Source organism: Diadema antillarum, unplaced genomic scaffold (assembly GCF_040938485.1).
Source record: "Diadema antillarum isolate AM-2024a unplaced genomic scaffold, OU_Dant_1.0 scf00000108, whole genome shotgun sequence".
Taxonomy (NCBI): Eukaryota; Metazoa; Echinodermata; class Echinoidea; order Diadematoida; family Diadematidae; genus Diadema; species Diadema antillarum.
The window spans coordinates 1669652-1696610 of NW_027270997.1; the positions used below are offsets into that span (position 1 = coordinate 1669652).

Sequence of the window (26959 nt, forward strand, 5' to 3'; positions counted from 1 at the left end):
GAAAATGTGAAACAGATTGGTTATGTTCTGTGGTATGTTGATACATTGATATAGATATGTTTGTGTTATCTCTCCATCTCTCTCTATTTTATCATTCACTTACTATATCTGTTATTTCCTCTGCCCGTTTCTCTCTCTCTACATTCATATACATAAGTTTCTATTGGATGTATATATCATTATATATATATATATTATATATATATATATATATACTGACATCAATTGCTGTCAATATATATATATCGTCGCTGGGGTGACAAGACCTTGTATCTGCAATTTTAGTGAAAATGACTTTTTTTTTATTCATGGTCAAATAATGTCCTGTCCAAATCCCAACTGTCTTACTCCAAAAATGAAGCCACCACGGCATGTCAAAGGAAAGGCTATCCCATTCGCCACAGTGCTTTGGCCGCCATGTTTTTTGGCTCTCCTGAACATTTAACATTTTGTAGATACAATGTCTTGTCGCCCCAGCGACGAATATATATATATATATATATATATATATATATATATATACATAATCACTCTTCTCTTGCCATGTTTCCTTGTGCAAGGATGCCACTCTTGGAAAAGGCCTGGGCCCTGTTGCATAAAACCCTTACCGCTGGACTTACCACTCCTTTCTAGCGGTAAGTCTTCAAATTAGCGGTAAATGTTATAATCCTTGATGCTGATTGGCTGTGACGCCTAATTTTGACGGTACAAGCATGTAGTTACCATTGAAATTCAACGGTAAGTTTTATGCAACGGGCCCCTGGGTGTCAAACTGAACTTTCAAATAAATCATCTTTAGCAGGAAGCAAATTTTGCTTGTCTCATGTGGGCAAGCTTGTGGATCATGTAGCTGCCTTAACCCTTTCTGTGCCAGGAACTTTGGACACTGTGTCTAATGGTATGGGAATTTCTGGGCCAATCAGCACTCACAGCAAATATAGGATTAAGGAATGGCAAGCATTGATGTAACATAATTGGGATCACTTTTGAGGACAACTTTTGAGGTAGAGAGAAAGAAGTCCAAAATCAGCAAAACTATAATCAAACAAAACAAAACAAAACAAAAATTACTGTAAAGCACTCAGAGAACACAGACCTCCACCAAGCAGCCCGTTTGCACCCATACACGCATGCTGAAAATCACCCAAGTTTTCAAATAAAAACAAAGACTTGTGATTAACTCAACAGTTTCATACTGAGTGGCGCCTCAAACAGAGCACACACTTAAGTAAGCTTATACAAACCTCAAATACACACACCTTGAACTCCCAAGTTCATTGATTTTTTTTAAAAAAAATCCTTCAAAAATTCATCAAAATTCCCAGATCACTATCAAACTTTACTCATCTCTTTCTTGTGTCATTATCAACTTTTCCTGTAAGTTTCATCCAAATCCCTTCACAACTCTTTTGAGTTATTTTGCAAACAGACAAACAAACACCAACAGAAACATAAGCTCCTTGGCAGAGGTAACAAAAGCAAACCAAAATAAAAACAACAAATGACAAAAAAATATCGAGAAAAGAGCAACCAAACATTTGACCAGAGCTCATATGAAAGGCATAATAGATACAGTTTGCATTAAAAATTTACAAATCATTTTATTACAAAAAGGTGAATAAGCGAAACAAATTTATTTTCTATTACATCAGTGTACATGTGTATTTCTAACTTTACTTTGAATATCACTTAGAGTTATTTTTGTCAGTATTATGTACACACAAAGCAGTGAGCATAGGTCAAGCAGTTCAAGTTTCATGCTCAATATACATACTGGTATTCATATTCCACTGCGAATGTTGATGTTTTAAGTATCACAAATTTGTTTCCCCATATAAGAATAATTCACTTGTCTAAAACTGTTTCAAGTCATTACAAAAAAAGTGAGAAAATAGGAAATAATTTACCACAGAATTCATTAAGATTTAACAATTCTAATTTGAAAAAAAAAAAATTATTCTATGCAATGATAAAAGGCAAAATATTAAGAAAATGATCTTGATACCACAGGCATCATTTATGTATCGAAACACAATGACGCATGAACATTAAAATTATTCAATGTATGCAATAATCACATCATTGACACATGCAGTCAGATCTAGAAAATGTAAATACAGTTAACTCTGCACTAGTCGAAGTCGTATAAGTTGAATGCTGCCAAAGTTGAATCATTTTAATCAAATATGCATTATTTACATTTCCAAAGTTGAATATTGCATAAGTCAAACTACTATTCTAATCTTTCGTGGTCCCATTAGAATCGACTTATGCAGAGTTATCTGTATACATGTATATATACTACATGACCCTGCAAACTCTTTTCCTTTTTTAAAGAATAAAACGTAAGCACTGTATGTATAAGTACATTCAAGATAATTCTCGGCTTGCTGGCAGCAATAAGGAAGACACTGCTTGAATTGTTTGAAAATGCAATTGGTGCTAATTAATCAAACCTTCCAGTATGCACGGATCAGATCCTGCTCAAAATTACACTGAAATTTCTTGGTTAAGAGATTTATTTAACACATTCCAGAGACAAAAGAGCAGTACCTTAGAATTTACATTGCTTTCCCAAGCATTAACAAGTCGCATTCAATGATGCGTGTATTTAGGGCTTATTTCCCCCCTTTTCCATTATAATTCCTTTTTTCTTCTAACCCATTGAGAACAAACTGATTTTGCTACTACATGCATTTCCCATAGACACTTGCCCGAGTATACTCATGACTCGTCCTCAACGGGTGAAGGAGGAAAAATAAGCCAGAACCGAAGTAAGATTAGAATTAAATTAAAGTCACACATTTCAGATAAACGAACACTAGGAGACATCGCTGTTGGGGCGACATGACCTCACATCTAAAAAATATCATATGTTTGAATAGGAGAGTGAAAAAACATACTTCCAGATACTTGCCCCTTGGTGCGACGAACATATTGTTAAAAAAAAACCTCCCTCGATTTAGAGCTGACAGTTAAAACGATACTTGATTTTACATGCCTGATATGACATTGTCATAATGATAACTTGGGTCTACATAACTTCCCCGGTGTGACAAGACCTTGTATCACAATTGACATATATCAAAAAACCTCCTAATTCAATTTTGGATATTAAAAATACTGATTTGAGTTTTCAAACCTTACAACTATTAATGAAATCCAAAACAATCTTTCTACATTATTTGACGTCAACACTGATGTCATTCCGTGAAAATGCTGCACGAATGAAAAAGTTGTTTTGCTCTCCTGAAAGTTCATAATTTTGAGATGCGAGGTCTTGGCACCGCAGGGGCAATACATGTATGTCAAATGACCGTGTTTTAACTTGTAATCTTTTGACGGCAGGAAAAGCAGATTCCCTTGTCCAGGTTTTAAAGCAATCATATTTTTGTTGATCTTGTGCAGAAAACAAATGAGGATTTCTCTATTTGTGGCAAGATCTGCTCTGAACAGTTAACGAAGAAGATTAATACACTCCCTAGATCACATACAACAATCTAATAATAAAATGGACGACACTGGAAAAATATCCAGGAGTCTACGTATGCTACTACCAAACTAGATAAAAAAATCAGTCTTCATTAATGTCGGGGATATGTTGGATATTGTGAACTGATTAAGAAAATATATATGTATAAGGGTAATTTTCTTGCCCACACATTGCCTTCCACATGGGCTCCTCTTCAAAATGAATGAGATAAAATGAAGGCTGGGAACTGTTAATTTTCTAATTTTTCAGAAGTTTGTCAGTGCTTGCGCTTCTCGTAGACAGTACAGCACAAGGGTAGTGACTGGAATTAGCTCTAAGAACATTAAAATCAAAATATTCTCTTCCACAGTGTCATAATCAGAGGCATAATTGGAGGCAAGTCTATAGAGCGCTGCCGCCACCACAATTTGCAAGCAAGATTTTGCTGTGGGCTGGAAGAAGATATCAAGGAAATATGCAGAAATTGATACTCATTTCATTTTATTGTGTTTTTTCCCCTCTCATCACTTCGCAAGTACAACACATTACAGTTAGGGCATCAATAATCACAAGTTTGGTCACTCCCTGTATACGCAATATTTTATAACAAGTCTACTTTTTTTGTGAATCGGGACTTCCCGAAAATTTCATCAGTGGTTCACTCGCGATCGTGGAGTACGGTACTAAAAGGAGAAATAAATACATACATGTCACATATTCATAATGGGATAAGAGTTAATATTTTGGCGTTATTTTTAATTTCGCAGATGGCACCCAACTCAAGTAATTCGCGAAAATAAAACCCTTGTGAAATATATGCTGTAAACAGTAATTTGCCCTTTATGCGCATCATCTCCACTCCCTGGATAATACTCCGTTAAAAAAAGGAGGCAAAAAGTATTGACAACTTTGACCCTCTCAGTCCTTCTCAAAGCCCTTCTCAAAGTGTCACTGACATTGTACACAAAGGTAATGATGGAGTAAATTGTCCAAACTCTGGAACTATGTCTATTGACTGTCACACCACTTACATTAAAGGTAGAACGTTGTTCTCATATGCCTGCAAAAACTGTCTATTCTTGCTTTAAAATGGACACATATGCACGAGAAATGTGTAAAATAACGCTGTGATGACATGATTTCTGATAGGCGCTGACCAAAATGCAAAATATTAGCCAAAAAGGTATGCTGCTAGTATTGCAATCTGAGAACATATCTGATCACGGATGCTATGTAATGTATGATAATCAGTTACAAATTGGGCCATAGCAGTATCCATCGATCTTCGGCGCGAAAGTGAATCGCATACAGCTTGTTGGGAAATATGGCTGCTAAGGGATGATCAATCATCATGTGACATTCTACATAACCACTACCGAACAGGGAGGGCGGCCTTTACTATTTTATACTTTTAGTCTCAGAATACTCTGTAACTACTCATTATCCTGGAAAATCAGGTCAGCCAGACAAATTTGTTAGTAGACTCTTTCGATGAATTCCAAGCGAATTCGGATTGGCGGAGGATAAATTTTGCGCCCTTCTGAAAACTAAGTTTTACCTTAACATTTAATGACAGATATAGGCCTTGGAGCTTTCTCTTGTGGCGACCAGCCATTGAAATGAATGCAGTCCTTTGCATGTTGGAAATCACCAATACAATGGTTTCAAAGACACTTCAAGATTTTCTCGTGCATTGAGCACTTAGAGGAAAGATGACGTAAGCTACATCTAGATGCTAGCGAAATACGGATTCCCTTCAAGCCTGCTCTTTGTGAATCATTTCTATTCCGCAGCAAAGGGAGATGGGCGAGCAAAGGGGAACATATCATCAAAGGTTGTCTCTGCTTTTTTTTGCTCAGAAGATCTTCTTCAGTTCGGAGATGATCTTGTCCGCCTCCGCTTCCGTCTTGACCCGAAGGAGGAGCGGGGTGGCGTCCGGCTTGCACCCTTCCTCGCAGGCCGTGCTCTCCTGCGGGTTGATGTAGTTCTTCTTGCACTTTGGGCACTTCTTGTCCGCCGGCGGGTTGAGCGGTGAGATCAGCATGATGTTGTTCTTGTTCTTGCCCTGCTTGGTGAAGTGGTTCAGCATGGCAGAGGAGACCCCGATATTGAGGATGACGTTGCCTGGGGAGACGAAGATGGGAGAGTGCACAGTGATAAAACTTTTCATCTCACGTCGTCTATACTACATCTCTGCCCTCAGTCAATGACCACAAATTTCTCTTGATATCTCTCTAATACACTCACAACTTTCTTCTTGCTGTTTTACGTGTCTTCATGGTTTCTGTTTTTTCTTTTACGTTGTTGGGGTTTTGTTTTGTTTTTACCAGCATTGTGACTACACTTTAGCATGAGCAAGATCTACAAATGCTTGCGCAGCTACCACTAAATCCCAACAACCTTTACATCTACTGCTCATCACTAGAACCACTACTACTTCTACTACTACCACTACTGCTACCACCACCACCACCACCACTACCACTACTACTACAATTACTACTACTGCTACTACTACTACTACTACTACTACTACTACTACTACTACTACTAGTACTACTACTACTACTACTACTAAGCTACTACTACTACTACTACTACTACTAATATTACTACTATTACTACTACTAATACTACTACTTATGTAGCACCAAGTAACATAAGCATACAGAGCATCATAAATTGTTTTATTATCATATTATTACCGACACTACAAATCCCTTCCACTACAACTATACCCATTTTCATTGTCCTTTCTTCCTGGTTAAACGCAATGCCACCAATTCCATTATTCTTATGTCACTATTACCACTGTTATGACATTTTGTATTGTTACTACCACATGTATTACTTTTGTGCCATCATCCCCAAATACTAAAAAAAGTAATACTATTACCACCACCACCACCAACACCATCACTACCACTACTACTACAACAGCTACCATCGCCATCCCATACAATCCCATCATAACAGTAAAGGGGCATAAACTGGAAAGATGCAACATTAGAGCTATTTCTCTAACACCTCCCTCCCCCCCCCCCCCCCCCCTCCTTGTCCATATGGTCCACTCTGTACATCATCCAAAGACAATACACCGGGCACTCACCGAGAGTGGTATCGGCTCGAATCAGGATCTGACCGCTGCCCCCATTGTCCTTGACATGAAGCATGCCGACTCCTCTTTCCTTGAAGTCCCCATCCTTCTTGTAAAACACCTTGCATCTAGGATACACCATGAGAGAGAAATACATGTAAGACAAAGACATCAGTTTGATGCACATTGTTGGCATAACCAAGAAAGGCCCATGACAGCTTTTTAACTTTTCTTGGAGTTCCTTTCATAAGTTTCTTCATCACTTCCTTAGGGAAGAAATATTCTGAAAACTTTTGCTACTAAGCATTATGGAAAATCTGTCCTCATGTTCCAACTAAGTAATGTGGTGCAGTGAAAATGTTACAGAGTCAATTTAAAAAATGCAAACAAAGGGAAACTTTGGAAACAGTCTAACACCCACCCACTGTGCTCATGGGTTTAAACAGTTTCAAAGTTAAACTCAAGCATCCAACTCTCACCGATTCACTCTGTCCTGTGCATCATTTGTATACTATTTGTATACTATTCTATGCCATAGCGCTCTCTGAGGGAGGAGCAGCTTTGGAAGCTCTCTCTCTACTTCTCTCTTTGAGGTATACCCATAGTTTTGGGAGTGTGCAAAACATAACCAGTATTTTGGTTATGTGTCCTGGAATCTGCTAGACAAAATATGGAGTCTGTCTCGCTGTAGTAGAGTGGAATTGCCCTTCAACTTGTTTCTCACTTGCCGGCTTGGACTGTCAACCTGAAGCAGCCATACTAGCTGTTGGTCAGTCATGCACACAAACTCTATTCATCGTCGGTACATTGTCCTATGGAGCTGGACCTTCACCAGTGAAAGTAGTGCTTTGATTGTCTTCTGTGGTGCTGTGATTATCGTCTGTTCATTCACTGCATTTGACAATGGGATTCCTCAGCTGGTTGCTGGCACTACTCCTGCTGTGTAGCCTGTCCACTGAGGCGGATCCCTACAAAACAACCTTAACCTCTTCACATGGCAATTCTGTGAACAATAGATCAAAGCCGGTCATAAAGTACAACGGAAAGAGAATCTGCTACTACAGTAATGCTACTGCAACTTTCAATGTATCATTACTGGTTGCCGGAGATATTGAGGCAAACCCTGGCCCAGATCGAATAGACAGAAAGGAGTGTGAAAACGGCAACAATGAGTCAGACACATTGCACAGGAGACAGTACAGCAGAGCAGCTCTTCTTGATCTCAACCATAATGGCTATGTCTCCTCGGATGTTTGGGCTACTGTGAAGTCACTCGGTATCAGTGCCAAGAAGCCTACAATTAGAGGCACCAGAGGCGGTGTCAAAAGGAAGAAGAAAGTGAATACTCTACCAAGCCATCCTTGCTTCTCAACAACGTGTAAAAGACCCATCGGTAAAGATGACCAGAAGAGAAACTACACACTGTGCCTCATTAACGCACAGTCTGTTAGTAACAAGGCTGATCTTCTGGCTGACTACTTCACTGAACATGATTTTGATATTGTATGTTTGACAGAAACTTGGTTGTCCGATGAAGAAAAACACAGGAAAATCATAGCTGATCTTACACTTCCGGGTTTCAAATTCCGACATGCTCCCCGTCTGCATCGTACTGGAGGAGGAGTAGCTGTTATCCATCGAGAGTCAGTAGACTTGGTGACTTTGTCGACTCACGCTTTCCCCAGCTTTGAGAGTATGTGTTGTGACTTTACACCTCACCACAATTCTTCAGTCTCCATTAAGCTGATTGTGATTTATAAGCCACCATACAGTCGAAAAAATAAAACAACATCATCAATGTTTCTTCAGGACTTTGCTGATTACTTGTCTGTGTTATCTGCATCCCCTTCCAAGCTTGTGATTGTCGGCGACTTCAACATTCACTGGGACAATCAATCCAATGCAGATACCAAGAAATTTGCAGACATCATTAAATCTCATGATCTTCTTCAACATGTTTGTGAGTCCACACACATCAGCGGACATATTTTAGACTATGTCTTATCCAGAAGAGATGAAGATGCTATCAGGTCAGTAGAGGTCTCTTCTTTTCTCAGTGATCATGCAGCCGTGCACTGTGATCTTCATATGTCCAAACCTGCGGTTGGGCGTAAGGAGATAGTATATCGCAAATTGAAGACAATAAACCATGAGGCCCTTGCTGAAGACTTGGAGTCATCTGACCTCATTCGTAAACCTGAGACTGACATCGACAAGCTGGCTGATCAGTATGACCGAACACTATCAACTATTCTGGATAAACACGCACCCATTAAACGATGTGTTGTTGCCACACGTCCACCAAACCCATGGTATTCAGAAGAGATCACAGAAGCAAAGAAGCTGAGGAGGAGACTAGAAAGGAAATGGAGAAAGACAAGACTTGAGGTAGATAGACAGTGTTTCAGAGATCAACGTCTGATTGTCTTGGACATGATAAAGAAGGCAAAAGCATCATTCTATGAGAAGCAGATCTCTGACTGTGTCAGTCAGAGAGATGTCTATAAAGTAATAGACAAGATGCTTCATTATCGCAATAAATCTGTCCTTCCAACACATCGTAGTGACCAAGAGCTGGCAGAGAAGTTTATCAGGTATTTTTCAACAAAGATACAAGACATTCGAGCAATACTTGATGCTGAAGTGCTGACTGGGGGAAATCTTACTACAACTCATTCTACTGAGAAAGACCACACGCTCAACAGCTTTGACTTGGCATCAGAGGAAGAAGTGAGAAAGATTATTGCTGGTTCCCCGCCTTCTTCTAGCTCACAAGATCCAGTTCCTACATGGATTTTGAAAAGACATTTACATCTTCTTCTCCCAAGCATTACACTGATGGTGAATAGATCGCTTGAAACAGGCATCTTCCCCAGCTCATTCAAACAAGCTGTCGTTCGACCTCTGCTAAAGAAGCCCAGTTTAGACCCCGACGCCCTCAATAGCTACAGACCAGTGTGCAATCTCAAGTTTATTTCAAAAGTTTTGGAAAGAGTCGTAGCCCAGCGTCTTCAAGAATATTTGGAACTGAATGATTTAAGTGAACCACTTCAATCTGCTTATAAAAGGCATCATAGCACCGAGTCTGCCCTGATTAAAGTCCATAATGATATCCATCAAGCACTTGACAAGAAGCAAGCTGTTTTCTTGGTGCTCCTTGATCTGTCAGCAGCTTTCGACACCATTGACAAGGATATTCTTATCACAAGGTTTCGTTCAATAGGTGTGAAAGGATCTGCTCTTGCATGGATATCTTCCTATTTGTGTAACCGTTCGCAGGCAGTCAGGATCAATGAGTGCATGTCATCCTTCGCTGAACTTCTGTATGGTGTCCCCCAAGGGTCTGTTCTGGGCCCGTCATTCTTCAGCATTTATGCAAGTCCTCTCGCAGAGATCGCAAGGACCCATGGCATCCATATACATCTTTACGCTGATGACACCCAGCTGTACAGCTCATTCGATCCATCTGATCCTTTAAGTGAGGCCTCTACCAGACATAGACTTGAAGCATGTATTGATCATATGAGGGCTTGGATGATACGGAACAAACTCAAACTGAATGATGACAAAAGTGAATTTATGATAATTGCATCAAAACATCTGGCAGCAAAGGTCCGTAGTCAGTCATTACGAATTGGATGTGTCAATGTACAATCTGTGTCAAATTGTAGGAATCTTGGAGTTTATTTTGACCCTGAAATGTCAATGGCGACACACATTACAAACACATGTCGATCTGTATATTTGCAACTACGCAATATTCACAGTATCAGAAAATCCTTATCAAACAAAGTTGCAGCCTCTGTTATTCATTCGTATGTTTTGTCTCGTATTGATTATGGAAATGCATTATTGTTCAAGGCTTCATCTTACCAACTGGCCAAACTACAGCGTGCTCAGAACTCTGCTGCTCGGGTCCTCAGTGGAACATCTCGCTTCTCCAGCATTACCCCAGTTCTAAAAAATCTTCACTGGCTACCAGTATCCAAGAGGATAGAGTTTAAAATTCTTCTTCATACATGGAAAGCAGTACATTCTTCAGCTCCAAAATATTTGCAAAACCTTGTTTCAGAATACGTCCCTGGCAGAAATCTCCGTTCATGTAATAGTAAACAATTAACAGTTAAAAGAACAATCTCGACTCTCGGAGAAAAAGCCTTTGTTTCTGCAGCCCCATCTCTCTGGAACGCTCTTCCACTAAGGATCCGATCAGCAGAGACCATTGAAACATTTAAAAAGCTTTTGAAATCACATATGTTCGTATCTTGTTTCGATTGAATTTTCAACGAATTGTTCATTGGTGTGTATATCTCTACCTATCTCTTTCTTCTTTTTCAACCTTCTTATGTACAATTATGACTACGATGTATGCTATTCTTTTCATAATTACGTCCCTCTGCGCCTCAGAATAGGATACTAGATCGAAGGCGCATTACAAATGCTGTACTTATTATTATTACTGACATCACAACTGTGTACTTTTTCTGTCTGCACTCGATCACCCATTTAATGTCAGCAACTTCAATCTATCACCTTTGCATATGACTGGGGTGAATTTTCCCCAAGAAATGCAATGACTCACCTGGTAGAGAAAAGGGCATCCTTCTCTTCAATGACCTTGACCTCCACTTTGGGTGGCTCGTCCGATTCCTCCTGAGCATCAGCATCTCGGGACTCTGTTGCTGTGGCAACAACATCATGTACAAAAATTAACATGCACAGGTCAACAATGTGAGATGCACTTGTTGGCATCACAGTCAAGGCTTTTTTGACTTGTGTAAGTTGCAAAGCCTTCAACTAAGTGGAATCAAGAGTCCATAAATGTTGATTTTGCATATGACATTCATTTTGAAATAAGCATTGATTCATTAAAATCCTTACCACTATCACTTACATTCAAAAAAAGAAAAAAAAACGCTGTGAAAATAGAGAAAGTGCAACAATGAGCAACAAGACTAGTGCATCCCCTACAGTGTCTGCAATACACATCACGGCTTGAACACCGAAAGCTACCTTCACTGGCCTACAGATATAATAGATCAGACATGATACAAACCTACAAAATTGTACAGGGAATACATGCTCAACTGTCAGACTTCTTTGAATTTTCAACTGGCAGCTGAACAAGAGGACATCGATTTATTTAAGATATGAAGAAGTATGTCAATACAAAGTGAGACCCTCTTTTTCTCAAAGAGTGATATCAGAATGAACAGTCTACCATCTTATGAAGTAGAGAGCACTTCAATCAACACATTCAAAACAAATCCATAGAAATATTGGGCATGATCCGGTATTAAAGATAGATGACTATAATCCGAATGAAATTTTCAAATGTCCATGCACTCCAGCTGTATAAATCCTGTCACACAGAAATTAATTATCTTCATTGGTGCTGAGGGGCAAATAAGTTTGGTACAACTTAAAGCCCACTTCTAAGATATGATTTCAATGGTATGATATATATTCTTCTATATCTGCTGTAATATTATAGACGATTATAGATAATACCATGATTAACACCTACATATAACGTCGCTGGGGCGACAAGACCTCATATCTCCAAAATGTCAAATGTTCAGGAGAGCCAAAAAACATGGAAGCCAAAGCACTATAGCGAATGGGATAGCCTTTCCTTTGACATGCCATGGTGGCTTCATTTTTGGACTAAGACAGTTGGGATTTGGACAGGATATCACTTAACCCGTTATTTGACCATTAATCCAAAAAAGGCATTTTCACCAAAATTCCAGATACAAGGTCTTGTCACCCCAGCGACGACATTAAGCTACAGCATGAATTTCTTATAGAGTCTATAAATCTAAAATTTTCACTAAGAAAAACTGGCCTGTTTTTCAAAGGATTTCAAAGGTATGATATATATTCTTCTATATCTGCTGCAATATTATAGATAATTATAGATAATACCGTGATCAACACCAACATGTAAGTTACAGCATCACTTTCTTATAGAGTCTATAAATCTAAGATTTTCATTAAGAAAAACTGGCCTGTTTTTGCCTCAGTTTGCTTGGTTGTGGTAACCCTGTGCAAGATCCAAGCGTACTGTACACAGTAAAGAGTCCCACAAGTACATTTTTGTTCATTGCGCTTGTAGCCATTTTAGGCAAGTAGCGATTTAGGGCCCCTGGCGAGGTGCGGGTACTTATATGCCATTAAACAAAAACCCACATATCAACTAAACAGAATCTTTTACCTGCAGTAGAATTGGGCTTGGACATGGCACTGCCGAAGGAAAAGGGCGCATCCGATTTTGCCGTCGTCGTCGTCTTCCACATCGAAGACGATGCCCCCGTCCCAAAGCCAGAGATGGTTGGCGACCCACTGCCAAAGCTAAACCCCGTCTTTGGTGCTGAGGATTCTGTCTTCACCGTTTCTCCTCCGCTGCCTGGAGTGGTCGACGTGGTTGTGGAGGAGGAGGGAAAGGAGGAGGAGCCCGCACCACCAAACTTAAATCCTTGGTGAAAAATTGAAATAAGGATTCTAGATAAGGATTCTCAGCAATTAGACAGAAATTTCATCCTCACACTGTTAACTTGTAAGAAAATGGGAAAATCAGAGAAGAAAATTAAGGAAAATCTGAGGGAAAAGTCAGACACACACACACACAAAAAGTTATGAAATGGAAAAGTTTAGAGAGTATAACAAACTTGAAACTCTGTGTTCATCATTTCTCCATCTGTTTTGTATTTATACATGTACAACTTCTATAGTTTTCATTTTTCTCAAATATTTGAGCACATACAGAACCTCTCCGGTCAGAAGGAGTGTTATCCTTATTAACAGGAGTAAAGACAATTTTCTTGAGAGAAAAAATGAAAATCTGTGAATTTTTGTGTACAAACAACACGGAGAGCTACTCAACATAATCTACTTTTTGTACATCACACACAGCAGAGTTGCTACTTTTCTTATTCTCTTTACTCTTACGGTTCATAACTTTTTTTGTGTGTGATTTTTTTTCCAAAAGTTTGATTCACCAACTTTTCTAATTTTTCTATTTTTTCATAAAGCAACATAATATCACGATGAAATTTCCTCTGAGAAGGCAAGCAGACGGGAGTGTTGATGCGCATAAAACTAATCACTCATAAGTCTCTGAAACGGTTCTACAAGTTTACACAAATTGACTGACTGTTCAAAGTGAAACTGGCAATCCATTATGACTGTAAAACGAGGATTTTCGCGTGCATTCTAACCTGTTGAGGACGGTTTAATTTTGCTACAACACATATTTCCCATAGACACCTGCCCGAGTATACTCGGGACTCGTCCTCAATGGGTTAATTTCGCAAATTTTGCGAGAGCCAAGATTTGTGAAATTAAAATGCACATGCAAGTTCTTGTCTGCACTATATGCATTGAATGGTAGAGGCAACTCACAAAATTTTCCTGCCGTGAAAAAGGGCGTCGGCTCCAATTTGCAAAAATTTTCTGCCGCGAAAATATGTTTTACAGTATCAGTTCAGAAGCCAGGGATGACGGTGTCAACAGAACTTAAATAATAATAATAATAATAGTGGCTACTTGTATAGCGCACAGGTCCACTTTTCAGTGCTCATGGCGCTTCAAAAATGAAAAGATATCAAATATTTACGTGCATATACATATGCAAACATTTCAACAAATAAGAAAATGGAGACAAAAACAAACATATACCAAATAAAGAATACAACATATACCAATTAAAAATACAATATTGATCCAATATTAATAACATACAGCAATTACAGTCCTCAGTATGAAAGGAACAGATAAGTTTTAAGTTTGGATTTGAATGACTCTGTAGATGACAGTTCCCTTAACTGAAGAGGTAACTGATTCCACAATTTTGGTCCCATAACGGAAAAAGCACGATCACCATACCCATGTTTTACTCTGGGTGTTTGGAGTAAGAATGCATCTGATGATGAACGTAGCCTTCGTGAATACGCAGGAATATTCAGTCGATAACTGCCAAATGACTGGAGGGTCCGATTACATCATGAAAATAAAACTCTAATCCATGCTCACAGTGGCTTTTTCAAGAAGAATGAAATCAAACACACAGACAAATAGACACTTCATATAAAATCTGTATCGAATTAAGAAAGTTACAGAATTTGACAGATGATTTTTTTTTTTTTTTTTTTTGGGGGGGGGGCAAAGTATTTTAGATCACAGTATCATAAAACATGCAAATTAGATGACGTTAATTCAATTCCTTTCACTGGCCTTCATCCTACATAATCTTTAACCTTTCACTTCTTGTGAGTGAAATAATGAAGAATGAATTAACATAGCCAAGTGATTGCAGCAGTGCAATGCATTATCAGTGACTTTCAGTGTTTTTTTTTAAATCTTTTTTTTCTGTCTGTGTGTGTGTGAACAAAACATAAATCTGTGATTTGATGTCATTATCTTATTTAATACCTGAGGTTACTCGGTGTTACAACGGGTTCACACTACTGAATTAATAACATTAGCGGGTTGAATTGACTTACGTGTTAAGTCAGTCACTGCTCGTCTCCAACTGTCAGCATCTTCTACGCGCGCATCCAAGGCCAGGGATGGTGCGCTCCGGCTGCCTGGCAACGCAGGTATGATGCGCATACAAGTAGCTAGGGTACGGGGTATTCACTAAATTATCCCCTCCTTACAAATTTGATATCCCGTCAAATGAATATTCCCTTCTCTGTACACAAACAAGTTTCAATTCAACCAAAAATGAACTACAATTCTTACTAATTTTCTTCTTTTTTTTTCTCTCCTAAACTACACTGATCTCATTTGTTACACCTCGAACACTGCGCTGTATCCCTGTTCTTCACAGGTACTAATTTTCAAGCGCTCTAATGCTGAGTGACAAACGAGACCTGTGTATCTCATTCAGCAGAGATCGGAATAACTCCTTTAAATCCTACCATTCAAAAATAGAATACTAGTACAGACTAATTAAAAAAACAATGGTGTCAGAAGGTGTCGGAAACGCAATTACACCACACACTAAAACATTCTAAAGTGGAAGCTAACTAAATGAAATAAGGAAATGCAACAACATCATCAACAACAACAACAACAACAAAACTCTAATTTCCACTATTACTCGTCTGAGTGCACTTATTAAGCACTGTTGCTGAGTTCATCTATTCGTCAGCCAACCAGGATTCCTTGTGCCCTTTGTACCGCCACAACCAATCACGGCGCACAACTTTGGGCTTGCTTCGTTTGGTCGTCTGAATTCTGTAGACCACATCATTTAGTCTCATCAGTATTGTGTATGGTCCCTCCCACTCCGACGTGAGTTTAGGGGATAATCCTTTGCGCCTACGAGGATTGTGCAGCCACACCTGTTCTCTTCTCTCTAAATCTTCATCAAACTTCCTCTTGATCCGATCTCCCGAAATTTGCAGATGTTGACAGGTTTGTTCAATGGTGATGAAAGGCCTGTCACGTTGTTTGACATATTCAGATGGGCATCTATGTTCATCATCCATGGGACCGTTTATGAAGTCAACCGTCAATTCGTCTATCGCATTTACAACTCTTTGTCTTTTGACTTGTGAAGGGATACAAAGTCGTCGTCGTATCGGCGTAGCATCACACTTGTCAATCTTCGGCGTCAATATGTCTGTCGGTCCTGTGGAGACTACATCCTGTCGTTTGTGCAGAAACTTCCGCATTTCATCTTTCTCATTTCATCTTTCTCTTCCATAGAAAACTCTGTCCCACCCCTTCCAGCTGGTGCTTCCAATTGCCGTTCCAACTCAATCGGCTTCACCTCGACACCTTCTATCCCTCCCTTTATTCCCTCCCTATTTGAAGGATTGACGACACATTCAACACTTCCACATGTACTTTTGATTTGATTTGATTCATATTGCGTCCACTCTCATGTTCAAATTCGTCGATATGCCAACTGGTACACTGGATTCATTTCTTTCTGGTACCTCAATTGAAGATGCTACAATCTCGAGCATTTCACACCGTTAGCTCCAGATGTCTCTTGAAGAAGTGGAATTTCGCTCATTCCCACCTTGAGCGTTCGAGTTGCCATATCGACGAGGAACCTACACACCTCTCCTTCAACTTCACCCCTCACGACAAGCCCTTCTGGCTCCCCTCCTAGTGACCATTTTAGTTTGTCGCTCAGAGTGCATTATTACTGGTGTTCAACACATCATGCTCGGTACAGCAGCCACTGATCATAAACCATAAAATGTACAGCACGCAAACACAATGTTGGATAAAACACATCAATTTACCATCAGCTGGCAACTTACGCAATATACACCTACATCTCATTAACAAGTTATCCCCATAACTTCACTCAATTCAACCACCTCTCACAATTTGCACATAGTAAGGTTATAATTCAGTTTCATCTCACTCCTGACACCAATGTTACAACGGGTTAAAACTACTAAATTAATAACATTAGCAGGTTGAACTGACTTATATATCTAGTTAGTCACTGCTGGTTTCCAACTGTCAGCGTCTTCTACGCGCGCATCCAAGGCCAGGGATGATGCGCTCCGGCTGCCTGGCAACGCAGGTATGATGCGCGTAACCAGCGTACGGGATATTCACTACATCTGTTTATCACAGTCAACACCATGACGGAGTGATGGAATCTTATCCTTATCAGGAATATGCTTGGTTGGAAAAATGATTTTAAGCTATCATTATGTTAATATTTCATGTCAATATTGAGGGCGGAGGTACATAAGGTATTCATGAGACCCCCTCCCCCCCCCAAAAAAAAAAAAAATAGAAGAAAATAACGAATAAAATAAATTTATACCTGTTTAATATCAATTTTGGGACATAGTACATGAACAGATGTACTGGGGGAAAAAAGCAATTAAAGATCTTTCATGAAACAATGACATCATTTAGGTTATGCAATGTGCAACAGACCTAAATATGTCTTCAGATACATGCATCCTACGTTCAGACGATTCCCCGCCTTGCAGGGGTAGTGTGAAGAATTTTACGGTCGACATTCCACACGTGCATTGAAATCCCCCGCTGAAAGGGGGACAAAATCAAGGCTAGTGGTTTCAGCTGAGTGTTAAGTCACTGTACGTGGTGCTGTAGGGCGCGCGATTGCAAGTTCAAGTGACAGCTACGTGTACAGCACCTGACTGCCTACTTCGCCATGACATGTTAAGCATGCGCACTTCTGAGGAAAACAGCTGTGCGAGAGCTCAAGGTCAGTTCCCTGCCAGAATTTTGTTGCCAGACTCGACAAGCTTGCTGGGGGAGCGAGGAATGTCCCACCGAGCGTTCACACGATGGGATTGCCGGGGCAAATGGGACATTCCCTGCAAAGCGGAGGATCGTCTGAACACAGTAGTAGTTTGACTAAAACACAAATTAGAGGTTAAGACACAATCTTTATCACAGCTGACAGCTGGTGGCTGCATGGCAATAATCAAATGATGAAATCCCCTATCTGCCAGTATTCAAACTTTGGCTACCATACCTGTAAAGGAGACAGCCGTACTACTGCTGGAGGATTTCTCCTGAGAAGATGCCAGCGGGTTGACCGGTGCTGGAAACAGCTTTGCATCATTCTTGGCCGATGCTTCCTCCTCGGTGCTGCGCTTCTTCTCAATGTCACTCAAATGCTTTTTGTAGTCGTCAAATATGGGAGAGAGGTCGCACAAAGGGTTCGAGTCCACGTGCTTCTGAATCCACGCACTGACTGATTTGTTGAGCGCTGTGAGTTCACTGGTATACCGGTCCATTCCCTTGCTGCCGTTCACAGTGGAAGTCACCGTCAACGAGGCGCCATTGGCGGCCGCCTTCGAGTCTTTTTCCGTCTTTCCCAGACTGAACATAGTCGACGGGGGCGGGTTGTCCGAGCTGGATTTGAAGCTGAATAGAGGCTTGCTCTCTTTAGCAACTTTTGCACTTTGGTCTATTGAGGGCGCTTTCGATGACACTGTGTCAGTGCTGCTTGCTTTGAAGCTGAAAGAGGCAGCTGGCTTGGTGGAAGCCGACAGACCAGCAGCTCCAAATCCTGAGAAACCTTTAAATGCAGCAAACGGTGCTGGCGCTGGGGCGGTGCTCCCCTCCTAAACAATCACAGTCAAGACAAGAAAAATAATCATCACCCTCAAGAACATTCATCCGAGTCAGAGCAAAATGTTACAGGAACGCAGAGAAATACAAGCACAAAGATACACATTCCCTAACTGTGGCTATTCAGAGTTCCAGTCCTATTTCACAACGACTGTTGCACTATCCTGTAAAGCTTTCCACAAGTACACAGCTTCCTGACATTAGAAAACACCAACTTTCTCTAACCCCAATTACAGCTGCATAGAAATGTGCATACCGGGTACTGATACTCATTCCCTGCACAACACTTGCCTACACAGGTTTCCTTACATCAGAACATCCAACAAGAGAATGGTCTTGACCTACGGACCATGAAGAGAAAAATTTTATGCATAGTTCTTTTGACAAATACTGTGAACTACTCCAGACTGATAGCAGCTTGCCTGGCATAGCAGTAATTGATGGGTGCAATGTACATCAGACAGATTGTGAGAAAGAATGCATAAAAAGAATTATGCAGCAGGTGGACAAAAGCAATATGTTGACATGAAGACAGTCACAATAGGTGTTTTCACATCAGCCTGATGTTTCGAAATAGCGCGCTGTTTTCTGACTTGGGAAATTAACCCAATTCCAAATATAGCGCGCTATTCGATAATGTGGATACAAATTAGCGCGCTGATTTTATTGCTCTGATTGAGAAAAATTTCTTGAGTCCAACTTGGGAAATTTCTGAAATAGCGGGATAATTTGCGAACTAGCGCGCTTTTTGATAATGTGAAATTGCCTCAAGAAATTAGCGCGATGCATCCCATCATGCCCAGCATGTGTGTCCCGACTGATCGAGGCAAACTGCACACAAATCATGAGAAATTTTTGAAAAAATTTTGGGCTAATTCTCTTCGGCTGATGTGAATAGGAAATGAAATAGTGCGCTAATTTGCGATCGTGAAAAATATCTCGAGCTTGGATTTTTATCGGGCTGATGTGAAAACACCTATGGAACATTTAAAGGCACAAATGTAGCATACTGCATGAAGGTTATCAAGGAGGTAACTATGCAGATAATGTGAATAATTCATATTGTCACAACCACAATAAAATGGATAAATGTTTCATTTGCAATACTATATAACATCAATCAGATGAATCTCTTTTCAGGTAACTACAGTTGTACACACATTTCTACAATGTGAGTAAAACAAAGATATGTACTAACGACCCTAAAACAGAAACCTATCAAAACACAACTGATCACATGCAAAATATTTCAAGAATGGTTATTTTACTGATACCATACCTGCTGAGGTGTAAATCTCCTTCGTGCCTTGATGATTGGTCGTTTCGACAGGGTATCTCTGTCCGCAACTGCAAACGTTCCAGCCTGCAAGTCACAGATTGGTAGTTATTTTTCTTTTGATCGACATTATGAGGAAAGTACTAGTTTTACAGTTCACCAACATACTTCAAGTTTAAACAGTGGAAACTCATTTGCATGCAGAAATGTTGATTTTTGCTCTGAAATATACAAGAGTGCATTAAAAATGTGTGAAGTACTGCAGTAACAACACAATTTCTGGTATGCATCAACAAAAATGTGAAATAATAGCCAAAAAGCATCGCCGGATGTATAAGGTGTACTGTGATCTCAGAGCTATAATTAATACCATGGTGTACATGATGCTTTATATTCGATTACATGTACACCCAATAAATGAGGCCATTGCATGCGAGAGTCTTGCTCTGCATACCATTCAATAAGCCAGTTCGTAGTTCCACTTTGCGCATGAGCAGAAAAAGGTCATTTGTACCAAGAGGCACGTTGGTTTTTAAATTCTCTGAGATAAGCATCTGTCATATAATGATTATTCATGTCATCCTTGTAAATGTTGCTTGCCAGTACATCCACCTGACAGCAAACCTGGTATTTGGCAATATGAATAAAACAGTTTTTTAATGCATTCAAAGCAAAACAACGAAATGGATGCTTCCCCAATGATTGATTGACGGACCATTGTGGTCACCTGGTCTATGCAAGTTCATTTATTATTTGAACACGAATTCCATGAATTGTTACGTCTGGTAAGCTTCCCGGTACGAATAATGTCTCTTTGAAAACGATTAAAGTGCCTAACCAACTGAGAAAAAAGAAAGGTCATTTGTACCAACGTGCCCATGAGCTAATTATGAACTGGCTTATACTACTGGTTGGACATGATTCGATTATCATGCACTGGCAGCATTCTACACATCCACTGCTGAAGGGGGGGGGGGGGGGGGGGGCACTCTAGGAATGAAAGTCGGGTACACCGACTTTTGTTATTTCACAATTTTGATCTCAATATACTACAGTGCACTCCCGTCATAATGAACACGGTTATAACTAAATTCCGGTTACAACAAAGTAAAAATTCAGGCCGGAACATCATCCACTCTATGTATTTATAATGTTTATTTGTTCGGTTCGATAGAACGAAAGAAAACTGCCAGTCCAAGGACTTCGTTATAATGGGAGTCCACTGTACAACACAACTCGATATCCTGGCAAATTTGGCCAACCAGACAAGTTTCTTACATCGAACATATTCCAAATGGAGACCTGCAGAGTACTATTCAATTCTAGCTTTAACATAACAAGCTTGTCTGTAGCAAGTCTCTGGAATGTTTAATTTTCATGAAAAATTAAATGTTGTGGAATTCTCCATATATTTCTTCTTTGTATTGTTGTCCATCACGAACTGTACTTAGTCTTCTTATTCAGCGATGACAGAACCAAAACTGTAAGAACTGATAATTTTTGAATCAATAGTCTAATTTTCCTTTAACTTTTGGTGGTGTATTCTAATATTGCTGCTTTCACTAAACCCCCAGTCACTATGTACATTGGGGCTTTCGTTTTCTTTAACCATCCTCATGCCCCAGTCACATAGACATCCCGGATCACCCCGGACCACCCCGGATCTGATCTGGGGAGAGATCCGTGTTGACGCCGGGAGGCCAACACGGCAACTTTTGGAGGTCAAAAATATCCGGCGTCATCCGGGGATTGCCATGTTGGCAGAGCAATCTGGGGTGGTCCGTGTTGCTGCCGTGTAGATCCGTGTAGATGCCGTGTTTGTCCGTGTAGACGCTGCGCTCTTCCGGCCTTATCCGTGTAGCTGCCGTGTTGATACCGTGTGTACAGTTGTACAGTCATACCAAAATCCCGGATCTCCCTGGACGTCCCCGGATCTCCCCGGATCACCGTGTAAATCCTTGAGCATCCGTGTTTATATGTGACCGAGGCATCAATGATAAGCCCAAGCATTTGCCTCCTACACCTTTTTTATCTCACATTTCTTTTCACTCATCTGCACCACGAGAGAGCAAGGTACACGTATGTTCAAGTTTTCTTGCTGAAAGCACAGAGTGTCGTATTGTATGTGGTGTTTTCAATGGGTACACAGCCAGCAATGTCCACGTCTATGGATGTGCTGTATTGTGTCACAACCATGACTCATTCCATTTTCTGGGTATTCCCCAGCATGTTTGTTTTACTCATCTCCCTGTTCAGAAATCTTGCTGGAATCAATTACCATTCATTCATATTCACCATATAAATTTTGTCAAGAGGGTTGTCTCGGCACTAACTGAATTGCTGATTTTCTTTTTGTAGTTGTTGTTAAAGGGAAGATAAACCCCAAGAGCAATGTGGATTGAGTGAAAGCAGCAACATTAGTAGAACACATCAGTGAAAGTTTGAAGAAAATCGGACAATCGATGCAAAAGTTATGAATTTTTTAAGTTTTGGTGTTGGAACCGCTGGATGAGGAGACTACTAGAGGCTATGACGTATGAGTGGACGACAATACCAAGAAAATATAAAGAAAATACTACAAAAATCCATTTTTCATGAAAATTACAAATTCCATCAACTTGATATTGACATATGTTAAGGGTAGCAATTATTCCCCCTGCTTTCTGAAAGCGGTTGGTCCATTGCTCTTTCATAATTCTAGAAAAGTGAATTTTTGTTGAATTTCCTTTATATTTTCTTTGTATTGTTGTCCACTCATACGTCATATCCTCTAGTAGTCTCCTCATCCAGCGGTTCCAACACCAAAACTTTAAAAATTCATAACTTTTGCATCGATTGTCCGATTTTCCTCAAACTTTCACTGATGTGTTCTACTAATGTTGCTGCTTTCACTCAATCCACATTGCTCTTGGGGTTTACCTTCCCTTTAACCTTTGCCTAATTTCAGTGAAGTTTCACCCTTCTCTTTAACCTTGCCTATTTTATTCAATTCAGTATGTACACAATGAATTAGAGTTGTCTTCAAGTAATCTGGGAATTTATCAACTCAGAAAGTATAAACAGAATTCATAAGGTAGGGAAGAAGGATCCATAAATGCAGTACCTTAGTCCCAAGGAGTGTTTTGTTTATTATAAATGCCAAATGAAACATTTTATTTTGTACACTTACAAAATAGTAAGTTCAATGGCATTTATAATTCCAGACTTGTTTGTTTGTTGTCATATTTTTTTCCCCATTTTCCATCTGAAGAAATGGCTGGATAACCCATTTGCACTGTAAAATTGTGAAAAAAAAAGGAAAATTCACGTTCAGGCCAGTGTTCTGCAGCAATTTGAAAATCTGCTTGCCTGACCAGCCGAGTGGTAGAGATACATTGTGTAGCATCTTGGGACTGGCTGTTAAAGGAGAAGTTCACCTTCGTAAACATGTGGATTGAGAGAATGCAGCAATATTAGTAGAATACTAGTGAAAGTTTGAGGGAAATATGACAATCGTTCAAAAGTTATGATTTTTTGGTTAAGTTTCAGTTCCGCTATCACTGGATGAGAAGACTACTGACAGCTTGTGATGTCTTATGTGTAGAACGATATAAAGAAAATATAAAGAAAATTCAATATACTGTCTTTTCACTTTTCTCTCATAATAAAAGCACACATGACTTGCCTCTTTCAGAAGGCAGGGGTAGTAACATTACCCTTAACGTATGTCAGCTACAAGTTGAGGGAATGTCTACTTTCTTTCAAAAAAGAAAATTTTGTGGAATTCTCTTTATATTTTCCTTTTATTGTTCTATGCATCTGACATCATCAACTGTAGTACAATTGTAGTCTTCCTATCCAGCAGTAACTGCACAGAAACTTTAAAAATGTATAACTTTTAAACATATTGTCCAATTTTCCTCAAACTTTCACTGATGTGTTCTACTTATATTGCTGCATTATCTCACTCCACATGTATATGAAGGTGAACTTTGTCCTTTTAAGTATAATTTGGGGCTTACCCCAAGGACTTGAGCCTTACCTCCTCCGGTTCCTCCTCCTCATCCCAGTTTTCATGGGTGAGCTCCATGCCTGCCCTCCGCTTAGACATCGCTACTGAGGTCTTGGGCCTGGTCTAGGAAATGTCTTGGTGATCGTGCCCAAAGTGACGACAGTCTGAAGAAATTGATACCGTACAGAAGGAACTTCTCTCTCTTGTTCTGCAGAAGATGAAAAGATATTGAATGCAGCAGTTTGTTACTAGAGATAACACACACACCATGACATACACATGTACAGCACACATGAAGTAAATAAAAATATGTGCATTTTCCAGATTGTTTCAAATGAATTTTGACCAAGTCAAATACACTGTCCACTGTGATTCCCTGGGAATATGGCACAAATGATAAACTTGAAATTGATAGTTGGTGCTTTTAATAGCAAACAGTGTGCATGGTAATTTGGAAAACCCTCTCACACTTTAACAGACATCCTATCATGGATCATTACGGATCATCATTCCGGGATCATCCATACTGCTAGGGTCTGGCATGACCGTATTGATTCCTTGAAGTCACCTGGCGTGATCCTTTACCTTCCGGCATGTCCGTGAAAAAAAAAAATTAAGCTTGCCTTGGAATGCTTTTTCAGTTTTCATCCTAAATGTCACTGTGAAAATTGTGTCCAGTAATACAATGCGATTTTGCACCACACAAAGAAAAAGACATTTTTTAGAGGGGTAGAATTATAAGTCCGGTAATAATACAATGCGATTTTGCACCACGCAAAGAAAAAGACATTTTTTTAATGTGTTATTTTTAGCCGAAATTTCCTGTAGTCTGAGTACGGAATTCAAAGCCACGAAGGCCAAATCGTGAAATAGGCCCCACCGCAGTGCGCGTGCACCCGTGCGTTAGCAAGCAAGGGTACCCGGTAGGTCCTAGGGTTAGGGTTAGGGATAGGGTTAGGCCTTAGGGTTTAGGGTTAGGTAGGGTTGTAATTGCATTAATGGTTAAATTGGCCGTTAAATCAGTTAAGGGACATTTAGGGAGTCCTTCCGAGAAGAGAGGGAGGACGAAAGATGCATGCCGTGGAAATCGGCCCCACCGCTGTATCAATTTCCCGTAAACGCCGTTTGGTGGGGCCGCATTCACGAGTATACTGTGGAAGGAAGCCCCACCACCGTGCTTACCTACAGGTACCGATGTCGATGAGCGCCACACGGTGGGGCTGAATTCACGAGTATAAATAGGCGAGCCGCCGTAGTACGGACACGCAGTGGTGGGGCATGGGGTCTATTTCACGAGTATGCCGCCACGAACAAAAAAAAAAGCGTCAGGTGATTGGATCTTGTTTCTAGGCCTAACTAGTTACTATCCTCAGCTCCTGGCTGTAGACTTCTAACCCGTTAGACTAGGTTAGTCCTACTCTACCGTCTGCGTGGTCTACGTTTTCACTGGTTTTCGTGGTTTTCGTGTCCTGTCTCTGTGGCCGTCGTGCGCCCACCGGCACTAGGCAGCAGAATCTACGACGTAAAAGCGATAGAAGATTACTAATAGTTTTAGGGCTGAGGACTTCTGCGGCAATCAATTATTGCTAGTTAAATTTACTTGCTTGAGCGCTTCTTTTCACTTCCGACCTTTTTTTTTGCCTTGGCCTTACGTGCCCTTAGTTTACCACGGGCGGTGAAGTGGCGTTTTCTAACGTTCGTTAGCTACACTGCCCGTATACCGTACGGCAAAACCCGGTAAATAAAGCCAATTCAATGTTTATATGGTTAATTATTTCTTTTTCTGACTGATAAGTATGACACTCGTATGGAAAAAATAAAGGAATGCATTAATTCCTACGTTACCTGAAGCGAAAATGTCTGTCTTAGAAATGAATGACGAGCTCCATGCATGCAGTTAGTTCTAGTAGCGCGCCATTTTGAATGAATTTCCCTGCTGATGCAGGAAACGAACAACAGATGGCGCATCATGCGCGATAAGCGCAGGACTGAGAGTCTTGAGGAAGATTCGTACAAACTATATTACAATGTACACGGATCATCCAATCACATTTACGTCTAAATTCTAGTCATTTGCTTGGGAACTACAAAGATAAGCTTTCAAACAGACATGCTGCTGAGTTTTGTGACTTATAAAAAATTTACTTTCTACGTTAATTTCGTAATGATTCAAATGCAGGTTTTACTGAAAACTTCCATCTGTAAGATCTCATAAGATGCATTCACTTTCGCGAAAAAGTCTGCAAAAATTTACATCAATATTGAAGAGTTTGACTAAATGCAAAAACAAAACAAAACAAAAAAGACAAACGCCATTCTCATCATAAGATAGAACAAAAATCTCATATTTCAAATGATACTGCACTCGTTCATAGCAAGAAACATTCTTTCGAATGTATATTCGTAAAATCACCACATACCGGTACATATTTTATTATTTTCTTTGTTTTTTCAGTAGCTTCAGTATATCTCAAATATCTAAAATTAAAAGAAAAACACCGATGCATGTTTAACTATTTTAAACTCTTCATATGAAGAGTTTGTTTGCAAAAACAGATAAGTCCATTTTTAAAGATTTTGAAGTACGGTCTCTGTCATAAAGTACAAAATAATCCTTTTTAAATGATATAATTGTTCACTACATATAGAGGTACATTTTTGAAGTTATGGTCAAAAGAAGCAAAAACTTTCTTATTATTCTCTTTATTTTTCTTGACCTTTAATCGCAAATATTGATTATGTCCATTTGGCAAATATGGACTTATCGGTTTTTGCAAACAAACTCTTCATATTATAACTTCATGTTCGGATTTGGCATATTGAGAGAGAAAGCCAAGATATCATAGTTGAGACAATTGTTCTCATAAATTTAAAGACGTTCGTTTAGTGATTTGCGATGTCCTGCAGAGTCAAACAACAAATAACAACTATGAAAAATAAGAAGAAAATGTCAGGAGTAAAAAGTGATACGGGCAAATATTTAGGCGAATTTAAAAGCCACATGGAAATTAAACATAGCATTAATCAAAGTAA

General features: G+C 39.7%; 1 protein-coding gene across 1 annotated transcript; it reads right to left on the minus strand.

The window, feature by feature from the left end:
• Positions 1–4989: 4989 nt before the first annotated feature.
• Positions 4990–25855, minus strand: LOC139719282 (nuclear pore complex protein Nup50-like). Its single transcript, XM_071630705.1, has 8 exons — positions 25772–25855; positions 23957–24134; positions 19939–20022; positions 18058–18652; positions 12787–13047; positions 11152–11251; positions 6582–6697; positions 4990–5596 (listed from the first exon to the last, which is right to left on the minus strand). The coding sequence occupies exons 2-8, from the start codon at positions 24023–24025 to the stop codon at positions 5328–5330; spliced, it is 1494 nt and encodes a 497-aa protein (XP_071486806.1). The 5' UTR covers positions 24026–24134; positions 25772–25855; the 3' UTR covers positions 4990–5327.
• Between the last annotated feature and the right edge of the window lie 1104 nt (positions 25856–26959).

Excerpts from the sequence above, each read along its gene's own strand:
- LOC139719282 (XM_071630705.1), bottom strand. The coding sequence starts at position 24,025 with ATGTCTAAGCGGAGGGCAGGCATGGAGCTCACCCATGAAAACTGGGAT. Across the intron at positions 20,023-23,956 it reads AGGAGGAGGAACCGGAGGAG|GCTGGAACGTTTGCAGTTGC; the intron begins GTAAGGCTCAAG and ends TGTGACTTGCAG. Across the intron at positions 5,597-6,581 it reads TCGAGCCGATACCACTCTCG|GCAACGTCATCCTCAATATC; the intron begins GTGAGTGCCCGG and ends TCGTCTCCCCAG.